This window comes from Stenella coeruleoalba (assembly GCF_951394435.1).
Source record: "Stenella coeruleoalba genome assembly, chromosome: 21".
NCBI classification, from domain to species: domain Eukaryota; kingdom Metazoa; phylum Chordata; class Mammalia; order Artiodactyla; family Delphinidae; genus Stenella; species Stenella coeruleoalba.
Window position 1 is genome coordinate 17,643,429 of NC_137167.1, and position 22,931 is coordinate 17,666,359.

Consider the following 22,931-nt stretch of genomic DNA (forward strand, 5'->3'; position numbering starts at 1 on the left):
ACACCATATATATATGTGCATATATATATGTATATATACACAATGGCATATTACTCAACCATTAAATAAAAAGAAATCTTGCCATTTGCAACAACATGGATGGATCTGAAGAGTATCACACTAAGTGAAATAAGTCAGAGAAAGACAAATACCTTATGATCTCATTTGTATGCAGAATCTAAAAAACAAATGAACAAAACAGAACAAATCAAAAACAGACTCATAGATACAGAGAACAGGGTGGTTGCCAGAGGGCAGGTGGGTGATGGGTTGGGCAAAACAGGTGAAGGAGATTAGGAGGTACAAGCTTACAGTTTTAAAAATAGTCATGGGGATGTAATACACAACATAAGGAGTATGGTTGATAATATTGTAGTAATTTTGTATGGAGGGGATAGTTACTAGATTTACTGGTGGTAATCATTTCCTAGTGTATTTAAATGTCCAGACACTATGTTGTATACCTGAAACTAACATAATATCGTATATTTCAATTAAGAAAAGATAGAGAATATTTCTAAGACTTAGGGGTAGGAATTAATTTCATAAGCAAGAAACAATAACCAAAGCTCATAAAAGAATAATAATTTTGACCATACTAAAACACAAACCTTCTGCATAACTAAAAAATTTAGAAGACAAGTAGAAGAATCTATATGCAACACTTCAATCAATTCATATCCAGAAAAAAGTGAAGCATTTTCTAAGTTAATAAGAAAAGTATGCTTTTGGAAAAATGGACAAATAAGCACTACACAAAAGATTAAACAAAAAAGAATTAACATATCGAAAGATACTCAGACTCACTATTGATACAGATCCCCACTCAACAATTGGATAAAATCAATAGTTCAGCAATACCAACATAACGTTTCTTCAGCAATGTTAAGAGAAATGGAAACTCTTAACACTACTTGTTTTACAGAATATGATCATACCTAGTAAATTTGAAAATACCCATATCAGCCTCTCAAAAACTCTACCTCTAGGTGTAGACCCTAGAAAAATATTGCACGTGTACATGTGAAAAGACAGTCTTTGTAGGAGTATTTGAAATAGCAAACATTTGGAAACAAATGCCCATCAGTAAGATGAAGCAATAACATGTGTTACACTCGTATAAAAATCTTACACTTTTTTAACAACACTGTTTGAATTTGTGTGAAGTTCAAAAGCAATCAGATGAGCAGCATGTAGGTCACATAGTTTACATCATAATAATGCAGCAATTTACAGAGAGACAGTAGTAAAAATAACACATATGAAGATATATTAACAGGGATATGTTACACTTGAGTGACCATAGTTAATATCCAATAAAATATAATTTGCTTAATAACTTCTCGCTAAGTGCATATTTATGTCTATGTGTACTAATAATACACACACACATATATTATGTACACATGGGTGTTCATGTATTCAGTTTTACCCTGAGAATATTGAATATATGGCTTTACTCTCATTAAAATTTTAAAGCATTTAACTTTTAAAACTTGTTTTCCCCAGAAATAAAAATAGTGTGATTTTCCCCAGTTTTATAAAGGAATTTTGGAAGCTACTGAGCAGATGGTGTCATAAAAGAAATATTTGTTTCGTTTATATTATCTACATAAAATCATTTTTCAGTGTCATTTATATTTTGAATATTTATAAAAAATGTTTCTGTGATAGTTAAAATAATCCAGAACTCTATGAATTTTCAGTAGATCAAATATGTACATAAATGTATAGATTAGAATTTTACATGAATATAAAAGGGTGTTGGCAAAAAAAAGATGAAAGGAGAACCCTAATTTAATTCCTTATTAAGGATCTACATCAGTCCTATCAGCCTGCTCCAGAGAACTAAGTTAAGCAGTCAAAATTCCCTGTGTATCCGCCGTTTGAGTGATACAAGCTTTTAATTTTTCAATCATTACTGACAACCTCCTATGACTCTGGACTCGAGGGAGTTTATATCAGTAAATTGTCCAAAACACCTTAAGAATAATGAATCCTTAAAGTCCACAAACTAACATACTTCTAGTGCAAAACATTCATTCTGTTACCTTGTCCTTTCAGGCCATGACGACATGATTGAAACACAAAGAACTTAGTAATTATCTAAATTTCAGAGGTTTTCAAACTGTGTTATTGTGGATTTCCTAAAAGTTTCGTGGTATACATGTGTGTCGGGCAGGGAGATGGTATTGCATGGGGCTGGTAGTGGCTTTTTCTCTTGGATGCATTATGCGTCCAACAGAGGTTGGTTGGTTGGACCCATGCTGAATATATTCTAATTTTCTATGATTGCCAATAAATTGTTATTCTAATTGTAACTGGTGTATACCTTTATGTATAATGTGAAATATCATTATTGGTTTTGAGAGTTTATAATTCATATGCACTATGAAAGTTCTGGAATTTAAGGGCATTTAGAATTAGATCTTTAAAATCTCAAAGTTTCAGGTTATACAGTCTAAAAATTAAGGCATATTTAAATACACAAAGAGTGGTAATCTTATGTTATATAAAGAGAATAAATTGCATTTACCTCTGTGTGCATTTGTAATTTAATCATTCTGGGACAGAACACATTGTGTTCAGATCCAGAAAAATTAATAGATTTTATTTGCATCTATTTCTACTGTTTCCTTGACAACTACTATAGACGCTGCTATCACCATGGGGATGGTTCTTCTAAATGAAGCGGCAACATCCAAAGGCGATGTTGGAAAAAGACGGAGTAAGTCTCTGTGTTGGTATTTTTCTAAGTCTGTTTTAGTCTTAAGCTTCATTTAAATCAAATGGGAAATAGATAAAAGTCCTTTGTAAATGAACTTCTAAAGAAATGTTCTGGTTTGAAGACAGTTGTGGTGTTCCTTACTTTTTTCTGTTTCTTGGATGTGTGTGTGGCAAATACTTAAAAATACATTTCTTCCAAAATGGGACTGGGTGATTTTCTGTGGAACTGGATATAAAGAAGAGCTCTTATTCACCCTTGGTTGGGGTGCTCTGACGCATCTCTGCTGAAGCTGTAGTCTCTGTAGTCATGTCCACCCTACAGGAAGAGGTGGAAAATTCTGTGGGCAGAGTCTTCAGAGGTTTTACTGGCTAATGATATGTTTTCCTGTGCCACAACAATCAGGTATGCATTCAAGGACAGACTCAGAGAGAGAAGTTTTTGCATAGATCTTGTACCCTGAAATACTATACTTCCGATTACCTTCAAAACCTCCTTTTAGCAACATTTAGAAAGGGGGCATTTCGTGATACCATGTTTTCCAGTGTCTTTGCCTTTTCCAATGATATTCCAAGATTTACAACTCTACCAACTCCCAGCACTATGTCTTAACAAGGTGACTACATTTTATCCTTTGACAGAACTGTTCCTCGAAGGGAGTTGTAGAAAAAGAATACATGTTTATAAAGTAACATATATTTGGCAGGAAAAGGGAAAAAACACATGGGAAAAATCTTCTGCCCTGAGGAGCAGAGAGAGGTTAGGAAAGAACAGACAGCCTTACATTCAGTATTTCCCGCCACAGATCTTTCTGTAATTAATATAAAGTCCCCATGTGAGCTTACGATTATGCTTCCAGAAACCTATAATTAAGATTTTTCTCAATATGCTTTGCATTTCTGAACCCTTTTTAAAACCCAGAATGTATGCGTGAGGAACACAGGCATCTGGAAAAGACTCATAATTTATTAAGAAGTTTAAAATAAAATCCAGACTTATTTTTTATGGGAATTTTAGTTATGGTGACATGTATGTAAATCAGTCATAGTGATTTCTAAATATAATTCTTAGGTATCTTAAGTGTTGAAATGTTTTGGATGTAACAGACACTTTAGTCTACCCTCTGTTTTCCCATGACGCCATCTATACACTGTTAGAAAGAAACTACACAAGCGACGAACGCATTACTTTCTTTAGTTAATCATTGCTCAGAACATCATTTTATGATTTATGTTTTGAATAAAGAATGTGACGTTCTTGGGACTGGCAAGTAATATTTATAAGGACAAATTCTTATGTGTTTATATATTTATCATGTATCCTTCATATTAAAATAGTAAGAAATATGTAATTTTTAAATTGCAGGTCTATAATTATATATATATAAATAATCACTCCAGCCCCCACCCACTGCCAGTTTATTTATTTGTGTGTCTGTGTGTGTGTGTGAGTGTGTGTGCGTGTGTGTGCGTGGGGGGGCGAGAAACAGACAGAAGGGGTGGAGAATGGGAAATATATTTTTTAAATTATCCCTTTTGACTCCAGTGTGATTTTTATTTTTGATATAATACAAGTACTGTGATTATTATTGCCCAGGTCAGAATGCGTCTGTGTCGTCATAGCATTTTCTTCTCACAAGTATGTTATCTCGTATGGGCTGCAGTGGTTTGTTGGGTCATTACTGACTCCTGTCTCGGGTCCTCTCCCCCACGTGCGAGTACTTGAGTAGCATCATTTTGTTCCACTGCATAGAATCAAGTAATATACTCTGTCTTACTTGATCACGTTTTGAGGCTTATTTTCCATCAAACACAATCAGATGAGGCTACCAAAAGCGGCAAAGGGAGTGAAAAAGTGTTTTACTCAGCTTCTGGAGAAAAAGACAGAGGAAAGGAAGAAGTATTTGGTAATGCCAAATGTAGGAAGTAGAAAGTAAAGCATCATGTCATTAATTCTGGGTTTACTAAGATTATTGTAAGCACAGTTGCTATGTCTAGTGGCTAGTGTCTGTCATACTTGGACATTCCACAATCTCAGGAAAAAAAGGTGTTTTTCATTTCTGCGGTATTCAGCAACTGTTTTTGCTTTGCTTTCTGCCAATATTCATTTGAAGTTCACCTTCATGAGTGTTACCTGAAATGAAATGCCACAGAGGCTGCAGCTCAATGCTATTAAGCACTTAGGACTTTTTGCAATTTGTTCTCAAAACTGAGAGAATGGTATTCCTACAGAGTTGAAAGAAAACTGACAGATTTCTAGACCATGTTTTAACAATGCCATACCTTACCTACTCCCTGATTTCCAGGATTGTAATTAAACCTGGTCTAATTTATATGCTAGAATAAGTTAAAAATCGTATTTCATCACTATAGCAGCATATAGAACCGTTTAATCTTCCTTGTTTCCGTCTGTCTTAGTGTGTTTAATCTCTTTTGTCTTCCCCTTTCTTTATAATTAATTATATTAGATATTTCAGTGTTTTTAAAGAATTCCCTGAAACTAACGAAAGGATACAAGTATCGCACAAATGTTTTATTCTTAAGAAACGGTTAGCTATTTCTTATTAAGAGAACTAATTTCTACTTATTTACAGAACAGATTTAAATAAATTTCTATTTCTCTAAATATACCTGTTTTCTTTTATTCTAAACATACCTGCATTTAATTGGCTCAGATTTTTAAGCATTTATGTTTTGTTTATTTTACTAATAGCAATGTATCTTATTTAATTAAAATCCAATATATGTATTTGCATACATTTTTATTATGTATATTATATATATTTGATTAGTCATCTACTTTAGAGTAAAATCTTCCTAACCATAACAGAAAGGAAAAGAAATTTCCCTGTTGTCGACTTGCCTTGGACAAAGTGACGCTGAAAACCTAGACCACAGCCTAAGCACATTCTGCTGTAAAATACACCGTGTGTTCCTTTGTAAAACAAACAAACTGTAATACCGAGACACTATTACCAGCTATTTAGGGGGATTTTCTCCTGCTTTGACTGTCACAGAGTTCATATTTTCTCACTCCCCAAGCTTTTGTTCCTAGCCTTCAGTGCGCTGGGACGAACTGTTATTTGTAAGGAACAGGCTTTTACTGAGGCAATAATCTAGCCAATAACCTAAAATTACATTTCTCTGTAAATATTCCATGGCATCTGAAAATAAAATTCTACTGCACATTCTAATAATGCAAATGTCTCTGCTAACATAGCCAGTAGTTCACAAGGCAGGGGCTGACAATCTTGTTTGCGGTTTATCACATGTTTTGTTGTGTTTTGTTCTGATCCCTCTGGGGGCATTTTAGTACTTGTAGGAATTCTGTGAGAGAAGAAAACCACCAGAAGACTTAGATCACTTTTGTTGTTTTCATACCCCAAATAGTACATTTTCATTGAGAAGAATGTGGAAAATAATGATTATCTGGTTTGTTGTACCTGTGTGTGCCATGAACTGTTACATGTAAGTATACTGTGATTAACTGAATGCATTTAAAAAATATAAACATTTGGGTTGTGTGTGTCTAGACCAATGGAGTTTTCTGTCTCTTTCTAGTCATTTGTCTAGTGGGATTAGGCCTGGTGGTCTTCTTCTTCAGTTTTCTACTTTCAATATTTCGTTCCAAGTACCACGGCTACCCTTACAGGTAATATCATTATACTAATGTGACTGTTTTCATTTTTAACTAATAGAATAAATAGAATTTCATTGGTTAATATATATTTAAGGATTAATATAAAGTAGCTAACTTATTTGCCAAGTGACTTTAAACTCTGTTAAGCAAGTTTTTGAGCACCTGCCATGTGTTCTGCATAGACCATATGAAGGAGATATAAGGCATGGTTCCTGCTGCCTAGCATAGCATAGTTTTATTTTAGAGATACATGTTATATGCATATTACATATGTACATAAACAGATAGCAAAATGTTTTAAATTTTGTGGAATTTATCAAAATTTCTTCTTGTCTTGGTTTGCCTGTCCATCATGATTTTTACTTCATTTGCAAAATTTTTTTCTCATAAAAGCTACTGTTCAGTGTCCAGTAACTTGCATCTTTTGAATTCTGCAAAGTTTTAGCTTTTTTTCCCCAATAAAAGCAAACTTGAAAGGGAAAATTATATGATAAAATAACGTCTGGTCACTGGAAGTTGTATAATGAATATCTCCTAAGATTTTTACCAACATATTTTCATAATTGGGGATGGAAAGATGTTGAAAATTTATTCCAAAATGATGTTATTATAACCAAACTATACTTTTCACTAAAGCAAATACAACTGATGTGCCAGATTAGAGTTGTCCGGGTCATGAATTAGGCAGATTCACTTCTTGACCATATTCCTCCCTCAGCTTCTCTGAAAGAAATAAATATTCCACTTTCTCTTTCTCTAGGGAGTCCTTCTAATAACCCATCCTTCTCTCTAATTAATAAGTAAAGGCTCTGTATTTCCTTTCTTAGAGATTTTGAAAACTCTTTTCTGTTGAGATAGTAGAACTAATGATATATTGATAGAAAATAAAATCTCATACCTTACGTCCCTTTTGCACGTGAACTGAGCAATTATATTAAGAGAATGTTTCTACATAGGTGATGGCAGCAATGTATAGCTTTTTCTGGGCAACAGAACTATTCCCGTGACAGAGATCTGATTCTGGGCTTACAATGAAGAGTAAGACGCTTCAGCCCTACCTCTCTGTTTTCTCATACAGACAGAGGCACATTTCCAATCTCTTCTTCTCACACCCATTAAAAATAAATGTACTAAAGGAGTGGAAGAAATGTGAGTATCAGATCTGAGCTGTGAGGCCATCTACCTTTAATCCTGCCTCCAGCGTAAGTGAATTTTTAAAAAACATTAGTTCTGAGGGCAAGAAGAGTAATAAGAAAGGCAATTAAAGCCTTCAGTTTCTTGATTTTATTCTTGACATTGGCTGTCTAATTTTGGTTTTGAAATGTGAAGTCAGACTAATCAAATCTCAGGTTAAGTAACGCCCAGGAAAGATGAAGTTCATGTTCTTTTTTTTCCCCCTGCCCTACGATTGAGAATCACGGTTCTGTATGACTGGAGTCTTAGTCTGACTTGCATGTTTTCTGTTGATGGAATTTGTAGAAGAGTATTTCTATTTCTCTTAAGTTTTTATTCAGCGTGTCAAAAACAGTTAAATTAACTCATTTCAACCTACAGCATTTACATGTCCATGAAAGGTGTCTACTTTAATAAAAGGTGAAGTATAGTAAGGGATGTTGTGCGATTCTTAAAACCTATTTAGTTGACGGTCAGAAAATAGGGGAAGGTAAAGAGCAAATTCCAGCTTTCCTTATACATCAGAGCATCAAAATCTAACAAGAATATCATCCCCTATCTAGATCTTCCTAGTCATTATATTGCTATGTTAGAACAAGTAGAGAAAAGTTGTTTTTCTCGTTCCATAGAATAATGTTACATTTGACAGCACTATTTTGTTATGATATGAAGAGTTTAAGTTTGTCCTTTTTTCCCAAAAAGTAATTGTCATTTAGTAGTATAAATCTCTAATCCTCTGATTCTTTAGCAGGAGTGGACATGTAAATCACCTGGGAAGCTTTTCAAAATACATATTCCAGGCCTCACCCTAGATATTCATAGTGAGCATTTCTGAACCAGAGTATATGCTTATTTCTTTATGAGTGTGGCATCAACCATTCTTATTGTGTCACAGTCACACTCCCTTTCCAAGGGCCCACCAGGCTAAACAAGGACTGGGCTTGCCGTTAGCTGGCCTCACGGGGCTGGAAGTGGAGATGTAAGGAGTCAGATGGAAATCACGCCCAAGAGTGGTTTGTGAATATGAAATTTGACATAGTTTAGATGAAAACCCCTAAGAGGAGCTGCCAAGAAACAGACTCAGAACAGAGCTCAGCAAAAAAGCCTGGGAAACCCAGTGCACCGAAAGACTGTGACATGTCATTACAGAGACACGAAGGCAGGATTCTGGCTTTGGCCTCCACTCTTGCAAACTCCACTGTTTGCTGCGCTGTTCCAGCTCTTCCACGGCCCACTTTAAATCATTCTCTTAGTTTATTCATCTCTTCCCATATCCCTTCAAAGCTTTCTAATATTTCTCTTCAGCCTCTTAAGAACTTCTGTTTGTATCTGCTTTCCTGCATTCTACCTTTTCCATGAATACAGTGATGCGTCGTTCATCAAGCTTCCATAAATCCTTCTAGCCCTCCTACTTCATAGCTCTCCAATCATTCATCATCAAATTCTCTTGCCTTGTCAGGTTGATAGAATAGGTTATATGTGTTCCCTTCATTACATTTACAGCATCCCCCTGAGCTAACAAAATATGGTAGAGGGGAGCATTATGAGAAAAAATACCAACTTTGCATCTGGAAAGCTTTATTCTCTTATTAGTCTAACACGTGCATATATGCCAGAGTTACTTTAGTAATGGCAGGTATTGCTTTGGGGTTTGTTTTTAATCCACTGCATCATTTTCCTTCAGAATAAGGTTTTTTCTCAGAAATTTTATCAGTTCTCTTGCGAATGATTATGATAATAAATAGGTGATTAACATCAAGAGCAAGTGTTGCCAAAAGGACTGGAGGGAGTATATATACCAGAGATTTGGATAAATCCTCAGCTAAGTTCTAAAAACCTGGCAGTATAGTGAAAACAGTTTCTGTCCAACTAGTTCACTGGAGAGAAAGCAAAGGTGATCGCAAAAGCCAGAGTGAGAGAGGGAATAAATGAAAGAAAGGACAAGAGAAATAATTCTGGAATAGTTGAAAGATGACATGTTAATAAAAAAAGAAAAAGAGACGATTTCCCACTGAATTATCCTATGGGAGAGGCTTGGTCAGTTATGAACATAGTACCACATTCTGAAGGAGCACTTTGCATTCCCAGAAGCACGTGTCTGTGGCACCAGCATTATAGTATTTGATAAATAAAAAACAAACCAAATCTTGCTCCTATTGGATAAAAGTAGTTTGTAGGGAATGAGAAAATGAGATACTCGACACCATCATTATAGCAAGAGGAAAGGTATTCCATATTCCAGAGGTATGTCTTGGCCTGGGTACTTCTGAAAAGACATTGTGGATGCCCATCTTCAATGAGAGCTAGTGCTTAGTATAATGAATCATAAACCCTGGTGACCAAGAGCCAAATCAATCCAATCCTTTGTGCCAGACATACATTGAAGTAGGCTTGCAAAAAAAAAAAACAACAAACTTTCTCAACCAAGACCATTTCCTTGACTTTGAGATGAGCTGCCAGGACAAATAAACAGTTTTCTTCAAAAAGAATGGAAAAACCTCCCACTTCTGCCTACTTTAGATGATACCAGTACTTTGGATAAGACGAGAGATGTCCTTTACTGAAAATGCATATTTGAACATAACACCATCTACTAACTGAAAAACACCTTTAGCCGGGGGCTTTGGCTCCAATGCCAAAGTACTCTCTTGGGTGTAATGCCCCGGCCTTTGGTAGCCTTTGATATCTGTGTTTTAGGTTTGTGAATTACAACTTTTATACCAAGAAATGCCTCTGACGCACAGAACTATGTCCAGAATTATTTTAAAACTAATTTTTTATTTCCTCACAATTTTGAATTGTCTGATATACAACCTTTAATTTCTTCTATAAGGAATGATCTTTTTGCTTTTCATTTTTATTTTAATTTTAAACCTCACAAAACCTTAAACATTCATGCGCTTCCTATTTTCTGAGTACTTCACACTGCTATTTTTTTTTGTTTTTGGTCTATATACTTGCTGAAAGGGATAAAAGTCTGTTATATGTTTACTCTACTTCCTTAAATCGTCCCCACATTTTAGTCTTAAGGGTTTTTTCCCCACAGTATCAACATGTTTCATGCCATCACTAAATTCTCCCAGATCATCTTTAAGTTTCAATAAGCAAACTTCCCTCATTTAAATCCCTGATCTACCTGTTACTAGCTCAGTGACTTTGGGAAAGTTAAGTAACTTTTCTAAACCTTGGTTCTCTCATTTGTAAATGGGAAATGTTTACATACTTTGATATTTGTAAAGATTATATGATGTAAATCACTTAGCACATTGCCTGGTACTTAGTAAATGGCACATAGTATTAATTACTCAATAACTCTTTGATGCTAATTATTCTCATTAGTTCTGATATAAAGATTTTACACATTTATATTTAATTTTTCCTAAGCAGGAGTTTTTTACGCTAAAGATTAAGCAACTGTTGTTTTGGGTTTTTTTGTTGTTGTTTTGAGGTTTTTTTTCTCTTTCTTTTTGATGTATAGTTGATGTACAATATAAGTTACAGGTGTACAATACAGTGATTTACAATTATTTTTTGTCTTTTTGTTGTTGTTGTTAGCGAGTTTGGGACTGGCAACTGTTGGTATTTATTTGCATGATTCAGTTGGTGAAGAACAGATTTTCCCTGAACCTTTTGATGAACTTAATTGGTCTCTCGAATCCCTTGAAATTATTAGTGAAATATCAAAGATTATTAAGAATTTGATGTAATTACCATCTGAGCCATAGTTCAGAAAAAGAAGGAATTTTATTCTAGTGATAGCACTGAATTCATCTTGTGTATTAAATAAAGATTAACTTTAGGGCTTATTCCATTTTCTAAGAAGAGTAAAATGCTAGTGGTCATACATGAGAGTCTTCCATTATGGGTAATTACTTTCCCACTGTTTTCCACTGACACACTGATTCAAAGTTTTCTTCAAAAAATTTCTATAAAACTATTTGACATATCAAGTCTGTTTTAGTAGGAAAACAGCATGAAACATTCTCTAGTAATTCTATCATTTTGTTTCCTGTTTACGAATCTTTGGTTGTCTTTGAGAGGTATGGTATAATGGAAAAATAATGTTTAGAATCACAAGATCTGAGTTCAAATTCAGTATATAATTTTGTATGTTATAAGAACTCTGGCTCTGCAGTCACACGGATCCAAGTTTGAATCTTCCATTCTCTCTTCACTAACTTTGGGACTTGGAGTTACTTAACTTTTGAGTCTCAGTTTTCATCACCTCTAAAAGTAGTGTTTTTATGGGGTTGGATAACAGCTTTGTTAAGCTTGTTTCTTCATCTGTAAACTTGGCATAATAATTAATACCTATCTGAGAATTTTGAAGGGATAAATTATATAATCAATTTGTAGTGCCTGAAAGGTAGTGGGTTCTCAGAAGTAATTACTTAACCTACCTCTTGCCTGTACTAGCCATTTCAGCACTTGGTTATTCAGTGGCACCTTACCATGTTTCATTTTTCATTAAGTATTCATATGTAACTTTTGTGTGTTGCAGTTCTTTTCATTCTAGAGTATCGTAAGGTATTTTAGAGAAGGTCCTTGGAAATGCCTTTTTTATATCTCCAAAGTGTTGTGCACATAGTAGGTGCTCATCATATACTTGTTAATTGAATATGTTTATTCAAAAACATTTTTTATTTATTCCTTACCTAACTGCAACAGGAACCATTAAGATAGAAACATAATGGAGAGGAGAGTATTGGTTTGCCACAGTGCACAACTCCAGAAGGTGGAATTCACATCACATGATACGCCATGGAGTTGTCAGGTTGTTCCACACACCCAGAGGGGTGTGTGGAGTGTGTAAACATTATTCCAGACACCTGGGCTCTAAAGATACTTATTGCAACCTCAAAATGATCCTGAGCTGGCTGGCATCAAAAGTAAATATAAAAATGTGTATTAATTAAGCTTACAATGGACATAGAAACTACTCCATTGTCTTAACAAGATACTTATAATTCATGATGGCTTTGGTTACTTTGAGAGATGATAACCAAAAAAAGGATTGACATTCAGTAAGGGAAAGTACAGAATAATAGGTAGACATGAAAGATATTCCTAATGAATTTTGAGAAAAGTATGCTAGTGAACAAGCACAGCAAGGCAAAAAATCCCAGGACGTACACTATGTAACAATATCACTTTCCTTTCTACATCTTACTTAGATGTAGATCTTTCATTTGTAGGGATATAAAACACAATCTTGAGCCGTACAAAAATAAAACACAGAAATGGTGTGGTGATCAATCCACAATATGTATCATTGATGAGAATTTCACTGGGATTGCCTTTCTGATGCTGAGTTCCAGCTTTGAAGAATGACGTAAAGGACCAAAGACTTAGAGGTGGTTCAGAGAAGAGCTGGAGTGCTATAGCGGCACTTCTGTGTGTGTCCTATCTTATCTACATAAAGAATACAGTGCTAAATCTTTGTAATACTATTGTACAAATGGAAATCGAATCTTAAGGACTATTTTCTCCATATTGTTGTATTTCACTGTGGTGTATTGGAAAGTGATCTGGACTTTGAGTGAGAAGATGTGATTTGGACCGTGGCACTTTAAAACTGTAACCGCAGGCAAGTCTTTTCATCTTCTCTGAGCCTCAGTTTTCCTCATCTTTCGGATAACAACCATAATATTTATCTCATAAGTAAGACAAGTTGTGGCCAACTATTGTTTTACAAATGCAAGATAACTTAGAACTATGAGAGCTCGTATCCCAGCCTTACGCTGTTGTACTTAGCTGCTACAGGGACAAGCCCTCAGATGAAGTTTTCCAGCAGTAGACTTTGACCCATGGACTTAACCACTGACAAATTTTTTTAAACAATAATATTCATATGTATGCGTATGCCCACCACTTCAAACAAAATTTAATTCGATTTGGCTACTTCTGTTTTATTACTTGAGGGAGGAAAGCAGAACAGTTGACAGAAATATGTTTAATTCTGCTGAGGAAAAGTATAGTCAAATGCCTTTTCCACTAACAAACAATATAAGCTTTAATATCCAGAATAATAAAATACAAGTCTTCTAAACACGGACTGATTTTTTAATCAATATTTGATACTGCAGAAATAGATACCAGGAACCTGCATATAAATCCAAAGTGACTTTTATAGAACACTCAGAGTCCAGGTTTTTTGATTTCGCACTGCAGTCCCTCAAACCTCAGAACACATGGTCTGAGCAGAGACACACACAGCAAAGGAAGCTCTAGAGGGTTATTTCTATTGTGCAAACACAACTTTCTTATGCCGGCAGAAACCCCACCACTCAGCAACCCCTGAAAGGAGGGATAGAGTAGGAAGCTCCTGTGATCTAGAAGTTCTGTTGTTCACGTGTCCCCCCACCTTACTCCACACACTAGCTTTATTGGTCTTTTCCCCCCAGACCTAGCATCCACGTCTCTGACCACACCTAGTATAATAATAACGTTATCCAGACTCTTCCAAAGTGCCCCGCTGTGTAGGCTGTAGAGAAGAGGCCTCAGCAGTCGTTAAACTTGACAGCTCTCACCGTGCGTAACTGTAGGTATATCAATAGAAAGGTTTCCATTCCCAAAGATCCCTTTCCCAACTCCTAATAAAGTCCTGAATTTCTTTAGGGCTTTATTTTAGATCATGTACTTCAGACCTGAAGACTTTTCTGGATTTGGTAATTTTCTGTTACAAAGAAGAGAGCCCCAGGGCTTTTGGCTGCAGAGGCCTGGCTGACAGCCATAACTACTTCTCCCTCGCATCCCCTTAGAACACTTGTGAATATAAAGGTTAGAAAATCCTGAGAACAGTGACTCATTAAGTTCTACTAGCTACAAGGCCAGGGGAACAGGAGTGAGTTCACTTCTTTGGCTCCAAGATGAAATCAGAGCAGCTGCCCCTTACCCACACAAGTGATTTCTGTGCGACCGAGTGCCATTACGTAACCATGAGGTCTGACTTCTTTCCCAGTTTGAGAACAGCAAGTGAGAACATTAGACAAGAAAATTCTGTCCAGCTGAAGATCTTGGTAGAGAACTTAACCTGCTCCCAATTGGACAGAATTCATTCATTCAAGAGCACCGCATACATTCTGGTTTTTTAAAACACTGGGGAACAGATAAATTAATTAAGAGAAGTCAAAACAAAATGCAAACCACTATTTGGTGCCTGTTCAGATATTTCACAGGAAGAGAAAAGGAACAAACATTACATATTACATGTAATATGGGTCTCCAGTAGCCACCCAATAACCAAATCCAGATGTCTCTTCTCATTCTGCAACCCGTGTAACCTTTCTAGGACTTTAGCTAACTAGCTCCTCTTGGACAGGCTATGCCCTGGATTTTGTAACATGGCACACTTGGACCTTCCTTTTTCCTTTTAGATTACTTCTCAGTCCCCAATATACATGTTAAATCCTGATCTTTCTCCTGAGATCTAGAAACAGACCTTAATACCACATTAACACCTCACCCTCAACCCCAAAGCCAAGCTCATCTCTGCTCCAAACCTGTGTCTCCTGCCCTGCCCATTTTCCCTACAACACTGTTATTCTCATAATCATACAAGGTAGCAACCTTGGAGTCAGTTTGGTCTCCAACACTTGCTATTCCCACTGCTGCTGTCTTAATTTATATACCTAGTATCTTTTTCAGAATATCACCCAGCCTCCTAATTTATCTCCGTGTTTAGTCGTTATCATCGATAAGCCATCACTTACTCGAACATAATGCAGAATCTTTTAAGATATGCACAGATTATGCTGCTGCTTCATCAAAATCCATTGATGGCTAACCAGAAAGAAGGAAAAGTTAATACATGTTCCTTCTAGAAAATATCAAGAAACTGAATAAAATTTTTTATAATCCCAACACTCAAGTTGGGATGTCAGCAGTTTGACTTGTATACATTTTGAACGTAGGGAAGGGTTATATTAAAGTTTGGTTCCACCTGTTTCATCTTCCAGCACAGTCTTCACTGTACCTTGTGGTTTAGAGCAGGGTTAGCAAGTACTGCCTTTGGGCCAAATTTAGCCCACTGCCAATTTTTGTGTGCCATGTAAACTAAGAAAGGTTTAAATCACTGGAAAAAAGGGAATACTGTGATGTGACAATTATATAAAATTCAAAGTTCAGTGTCCATGAATAGAGTTTTATTGGCACACAGCCAGATTCATTTGTTTATGCCTCGTCTTAGGCTGCTTTTGCCCTAGAGCAGCTTAGTTTAGTAGTTCCGAGAGAGACCTACGGCCCGCATAGTTTATTCACAGTGTGCTGACTCCTGGTTTAGCCGTATGGTGCACACGGAATCTGTTCTCATAATTTGTCTTTCCTCCATCAGCTCCTTTCGCTTAGGCTGTTATCCCTTCATTTCACTTGTTCCCAGTTTTTTCCTTTGTTTGCTTGTTTAAATTGTTCTTTGCCATCTTATCAAGTGTGTCACTGTGTTATACTTTATTGTATCCAGGTCTCTCTCCTCTAGAGAAGAAACATAACGGCCATGACTTTCAATCATTCCTTTTCTTGCAACACCCTTCTATTCATAATATTCTTCTACACAGTAGATGATCAGTAAGTCCTGTTGAATACTGACTGAAGCAGACTTCTGGGGGCCCTGAATTTGAGGAAATAGTTACTACTTTAACTAATCTTTCTCTAGAAAAACTTGATTTTAAATAATAAGCTTGTTTATGAACTTTTGGAATATCACTCCCCAGCAAGTCAGGGACTGCATTTTTATCTAAATCCTGAATATCTGCTATTGTGAGGGAGCATTAGCAGAGAGCCAGACTTAAAGGGAGAAGTGCTTTGACTTTGTATATACAAGGCCCCTCGGCATCCCTGATGTACTTTAAGTAATAATAAAGTTACACACTAGAAGGGAATATTTGCATCCCTTTAGCCTAGGAGAAGGGGAGCTTCTGGGGCATATTTGCTGGTCCTGGCCTCTACCTGTTCTTCCTGGGTACAGGTCAATACCCTTGCCAAGTAGCATCCATCTTATACTGCTACCTGAGTTAGGGTTAACCAGGCATGTATTCACTTGAGAATAAGCCAGCCACAGTAGTCAGTGTTATAACTGTATAGACTACCATGTATAGACTACCATGAACTGTCATGAGATTCATTCATGACAGCAGGTGGACAGAAGTCCAGACAGAAGTTGATTGTGGTACCCAAGGCAGCTTCTCCCTCTGAGGAAACAGACTGCAACACTGAAAAAATACATTCCAAATCAGAGGAATATATTCAGTTTTTAGCATTCAACCGTTTTTAAGTATGATACAAAAGGATTGTATATGTTTTATAATAAGCCTTATTAGGAAAGTTATTATCCAAACAGTATTAGAAGCATGAATCTATGAGAACCATTAGATGATACATCAACATTAGACAGGTAAATGTGAGAAGAGCAAAAAGTATGTCAGACCCTGATACATAGAAATGAGGGAACTTATTTCTTGAGTGATGAAATCAGTATAAAACATTCATACTGGAATACAACTTGGACATTTATATAATAAAAAAATAAAACCAAACGAACTATTGAATGATTACCTGGAGAATAATAGTTCATACTTTTCTAAGAAACATTTTAACAAAATATTTGACACTTCTGTGCCTCAGGTATTTCCGGTGTCTTGAACAAATGCTTATAACTCTATGAAAAAGATTATTTTAAATATAAATTAGGTAGTACTCTGCTAGATTAAACTTTTATTTTAGTACAATAAAATGATTAGTTCAAAATTAAATATGTATTTCTCATTTCATAATAATATATAAAAAAAGATTATTTTAACAGTTTTCTAAAAATATTTCAGTTTGGAAAAAACCCTGGCATAAACAAATACCTTGGTAACTAAGGATTCTCAGTCTATTTCAATATTAAGAAAATACAAAGTTCCTTTTACCCTGTGAATGTAGCAACATATAAAAAGTTGTAGAACCTTTTTAACCTTTCCAGCACCAGAAAGTTAGCAAGTATAAAATGACCATAAAGGTCATATTACTATTCTTGCTTTTATGATGGTAATACTTTTAGCAGTGCTAAAAGGTGATCTTTAGTATTCCATCGCTGGAAATGTGCGGACTATTTTTAACAAAAAAAAGGAAACTATAAATTCTCAGGTTTCTTTTTTTGTGTGTGTGGGGGGGCGGGGTATGCGGGCCTCTCGCTGTGTGGCCTCTCCCGTTGCGGAGCACAGGCTCCGGATGCGCAGGCTCAGCAGCCATGGCTCACGGGCCCAGCAGCTCCGCGGCATGTGGGATCTTCCCAGACCGGGGCACGAACCCGTGTCCCCTGCATTGGCAGGAGGACTCTCAACCACTGCGCCACCAGGGAAGCCCTCTCAGGTTTCTTTTAAGTTATAAGTTTTTCAACTTTACTTATAGTTTTAAATATTTTGTGATCAGGTTTTCTTTTTTCATTAACCCTTATTCTTCAGTCAGCTTTATCTTCAGGGCAGTCTTTTAATTGAGGACAGAGAAAGCCGAAGTGTTCATCTACACATGACATATATACCTGCTTTGCCATCAGTGTTGTTAAGGATTATATGGATTGAACAGCATCTGTATCTTAATGTTCTGAGGAATTTTACTTCTGACTCTTCATGGCATTGGTTACCCTTGCAGGACTTAAGTCATAACTTGTTATCTCAAAAACTAGAAGCAATGTCTAGTTGCACCTAGATATCAGCACAATGATTTCTGTCTTGTAATTTAGTAATTCCTCAGAAACAGATACAGGGTAATAAAAAGGTTAGTTTGTATTGCATAATTACTTTATTATATAATGTAAACCAATATAGATAACATATTTAAAATATGTTTAAATGTTTCATGTAATGTTTTATAATACATATATTTAATTTTAGCATATAGTATCACCAAGATTATAAAATATTAGCACTGGAAAGAACTTTAGAAATCATCCAAAACAACCGTTCTTTTCACTAATGAGGAAACCGAGGTTCAGAAAGATGAAGTAACGTATGCCTAGGATATTATAATTTAAATGTTCAAGTATTAAACTTACTAGTTTGAACTTTTTCCCAACTACATGGCTTTTCAACTATAGTAACCATTAATATATTTTTTTAATATTTAGTTAAGAATTGGTTTATCTCTGGTTGTCCTAAAATTATGTTGTCAAGACTTTAGAAGAAAAAGTTGCTACCTGTTAGCAGAAAGGTACAAATAACATTCTTCAAGCTTTTGTTGGTTATTTAAATTGACTCACGATTTTACAAACTTAAATAAATTTCTTTTCATAGGTTAAAGTTTTGCTTAGGGAAGTTAAAAAAGGAAAAATAGTTACTTTTTACATGTATTTCTATATGTACATACAGAAATACATATTTGTGTTGTTTCATCAGAATCTGATGATATTTTTATTATGATTTATAATATATTCTTTTTTGGCTGTTCAATATAATGAAATTATAAAATCCTCAAAAGTCTTTAGTTATTTTAAGAAATGCATTGTAGATTAAATAACCAGAAAAAAATATTTTGTTTAGGACGTTGAAACGGCCCACTCCAAATATGTGTTTCAATCCATTCCCTTTTGTTCCCCTACATTGTCAGTTTAAATGCCGATTTAACTAATGGTCTAGCTAACAATGAGAACGGCTGACAGAAGTTACCCACTGGGAGATTAGGATTGACATGTACACACTGCTATATTTAAAACAGATAACCAACAAGGATCTACTGTATAGCACAGGGAACTCTGCTCAATATTCTGTAATAACCTAAATGGGAAAAGAATTCGAAAAAGAAGAGATAGCTGTATATGTATAATTGAACCACCTTGCTGTACACCTGAAACTAACACAACATTGTTAATCAACTATTTAAAAAAAAAAAAAAAGAAGTTACTCAAACTTAAACACCACAAGTTCAAGTTCTTATAAACAACTGCTTCCACCCCTGACCTATTCTTACCACAAGCCTAATCCCATTACAGGAACTAGTTCAGAGAAATTGCCCTGATATAAAAATTAGAATGAGGTGAAATAATGTAACTGTGACATTTTTATTTTATATTTACATGTACTAATTTAGAATGGGATAAAAAGCACTTGGTGTTTTCTTTATTTTCAGCCCAGAATTTTCTTTCTTTTTCAGCTTTTTAATTAAATGAAGCCGAGTGGGATTTGCATAAAGTGAATGTTTACCATGAAGACAAAGTGTTCCTGACATACTAGTTCAAATTCTTGAGTTCATTTCCTTGCTGATTGTGATAATCCAGCTGTTTCTTGTACAGTTTTTTTAAACGTGAGTTTTCCTAGTAAACTTAATTCATAGACATGGATGGTTAAATTTAATATGGAAAGAACAAAGGCATCATCGAAGTGTTTTTCAAGCACATTATATTCACTGTATGCAATAGGTTGAAATAAATGACAATGCAGTTATGAATTCATGCTTTTAAACTGTTCACTCACTAGGAAAGAAAACCACAATGTTAGTAAAGGAAAACTATGAAATGTATCTTCATTCTTGGGATTGCACAGACATAGATGTATGCATGAAAATATGTCATGTACTGAAAAATTATACTTTCTGCAGTTTCAGTATAAAGGACATGTATGGTTACAAATAGCGTTTTGTTCTTTTCTGTTTTTTGTTTTGTTTTGTTTGCAGTACGTGGGCCTCTCAATGCCGTGGCATCTCCCGTTGCGGAGCACAGGCTCCGGACGCACAGGCTCAGCGGCCATGGCTCTTGGGCCCAGCTGCTCCGCGGCACGTGGGATCCCCCCGGACCGGGGCACGAACCCACGTCCCCTGCATCGGCAGGCGGACTCCCAACCACTGCGCCACCAGGGAAGCCCGCGTTTTGTTCTTATTCATCATAATTAGGTAAAGGAAGTAGGACAGGGAGCTGGATGAATACTACTCAGATACCTACCCTGGGACGTGGAGGTCCTTCCCAGAATAAAAATGTAAAGCCAACATGACTAAATCAACATGCCTCAAGGCATCAGGCAACGAAAGCAACACACCACAACTAGGAATTAATTCTTCTCCAACTTTAGAAGTGTCACCCAAGAATCCAGACTTACAACCACAAAACTAACCCACTATGGACATTGTGCCCTTGTGTTATATGGAAGAAGCATGCCATCAAAACCTTATTCCCAGACCTAGATATAGATTAGTTATCCTAATATGAGGGACTCAATGATGCTTTCTTGAAAATCAAATATAGGAGTGTAACCATTATTATGTTTGTATATTGCATTTTAGTTTATAAAGCACTTTCCCATATGTTACGGTATTTTTTTTCTTCACATCAACCCTGTAAATTAGACAGGAATTTAGACAGGAAATGTAAATTTTATCTGACTTATTTAAGTACTGGAAGCTGAAAGCCACACAAAAAAAATAGAGCTTGTAACTGGGCTTTCAAACTCTCAAACCTGAATTTCTATTTTCTGTGGTGCTTCCTAAAGAAGGATTTAGAAACACAGTTATTTAGTCAGCTCAATAAACTTTTTTTTTTTTAGGCTTTGTTATCTAATTTTCATTAAGATCTTAGTAATAACCATGGTGAACTTTGTTAGTTGAGAGTTCCACCTATGTAGTCTCAAACCAGGACCCAGGTGTATATCCAGTGACCCTACCCGTTTTGTATCTATGAACTTCAGTAAAGAATGGGAAATATAAAAGCCTACAAGGGTATATGAAGTTAAATCCCAGGGCAGTATGTGTGCTAGCAGGAAGAAAGGTATGTTTTCAAAACACAATTATATTCAGCAAAAATTACGAAGTAAATTCTGCACTATTTTAACATTATTACATATTCCCAAAATCTATTATTAAAAATCACATTCATTCCCCTAGTTCCTGTTCACAGATTGATAAATTCAGTATTGCAGTGGCATTTATGGAAAAGCCATAAGTGATCATAATAATTTGTTTAATGTCTACATCTAGGTAGCATTTGACCTGTAAATCTTAATCCATTTAGTACTTTTCTGTTTTCTAAAGTTTATTCAGCACAAACATCAAAATTGGAGCTTGAGGCCAAGTTTTACATCGAGTAAATGTTTATTAATTACAGTTACTTACGTTTGTCCCCTTAAAGCTCAAAATTCTTATTAACAACAAACATCTAATCTCTCTGTATAAAGCCTAATAATGTTTAATCATGACCACAGTCAGAGAGTTCTCAGACACTGTGACTGAGGTAAGGAAAACTTCCCTATCTCAGATTAGTAAAAAAAAAAAAAATTCTAGCCTATATTCCATAATTTTCTCCAAATATTAAAAATATGCCAACTATGAAAACAATTTTTTTTCAGAATTTCAGTTTAAAAAGATGTGGCTTCTCTATAGACAATTATTACTTTAGGGAAAGGGAAAATTCTGCCTTAAAATAAGTTGTTACTGGAGAGTGCTACAGACAGTAGCTCAAATGTAGTTTGCTTTCAGAATGTAGCATGTGGAAAATCACATACAAAATATATTATCTTTACCTTTCCCAAATATTTTAAATTGAAAAATTAATTTGTATGTGCTGTTATATCCTCCAGTGTCACTTCAGCTAGATTCACTGCATGCAAGACACCCTTAAAAATGTATTATATGGGGGCTTCCCTGGGGGCGCAGTGGTTGAGAGTCCTCCTGCCGATGCAGTGGACACGGGTTCGTGCCCCAGTCCGGCAAGATCCCACATGCCGCGGAGCGGCTAGGCCTGTGAGCCATGGCCACTGAGCCTGTGCGTCCGGAGCCTGTGCTCTGCAACGGGAGAGGCCACAACAGTGAGAGGCCCGTGTACCGCAAAAAAAAAAATGTATTATATGCTTAATGATCTCCAGTTAGAATAAGAGGAATTAACTTTCCTACTCAGTTGGAGAGAAAAATCTTAATATAAAATTCCATCTAAAGGAGTAAAAATCCGTTTAAATCTTAATATAAAAATTTCATCTATAATAACATCTGATGAATAAAGTGTTCCATTTTCCTTAGCACACTCTTCCTTGCATTAGATATTCACAAGAGTAAGCCCAATAGTGTTGTGTGTTTACTGTAATTTTTTTTTTTAAGCACATGAAGTAATATCCTTGTCAGTTACAATTCAGCAAGCATGGTAATTTGGGGAGATGAGATCTTGTAACCAAAGAGCTTGCCAAGTATTCCCTTTCTTGCTATCATGAGAACCTCTTTAAGGGTACATGAAGGGAGTGGTTATTCTAAATAAGGCATGACATACCAAAGACGTTAAACATCATGTTTTAAGAAGGACTGGTGACAGGGGCAAACACATTAGCTGTAGCATCTAGGGACAAAACATCTGAGCGGCCTCTCAGAAACTTAATGAACTCCATGGACTCTGAGGAACATTAAGTTTAAAACATTAAAACAAGATGCTTTTCATACGCCAGCAGTAAGC

General features: G+C 35.7%; 1 protein-coding gene across 3 annotated transcripts in view; it reads left to right on the plus strand.

The window, feature by feature from the left end:
* The window catches only part of TUSC3 (tumor suppressor candidate 3), a 183,585-nt gene extending 163,295 nt beyond the window's left edge, over positions 1 to 20,290 (plus strand). Inside the window, exons 8-10 of one of the 3 annotated variants that reach the window (XM_079908908.1) lie at positions 2,654 to 2,728; positions 6,286 to 6,376; positions 19,661 to 20,288. In XM_079908908.1, the coding sequence (XP_079765034.1) occupies positions 2,654 to 2,728; positions 6,286 to 6,376; positions 19,661 to 19,676 (182 nt within the window). In that variant the 3' untranslated portion in view covers positions 19,677 to 20,288. Of the gene's footprint in view, positions 1 to 2,653; positions 2,729 to 6,285; positions 6,377 to 19,660 lie in introns of those variants that run through there. The other 2 variants (XM_079908910.1, XM_079908911.1) reach the window with 2 other exon arrangements.
* Positions 20,291 to 22,931: the final 2,641 nt, after the last annotated feature.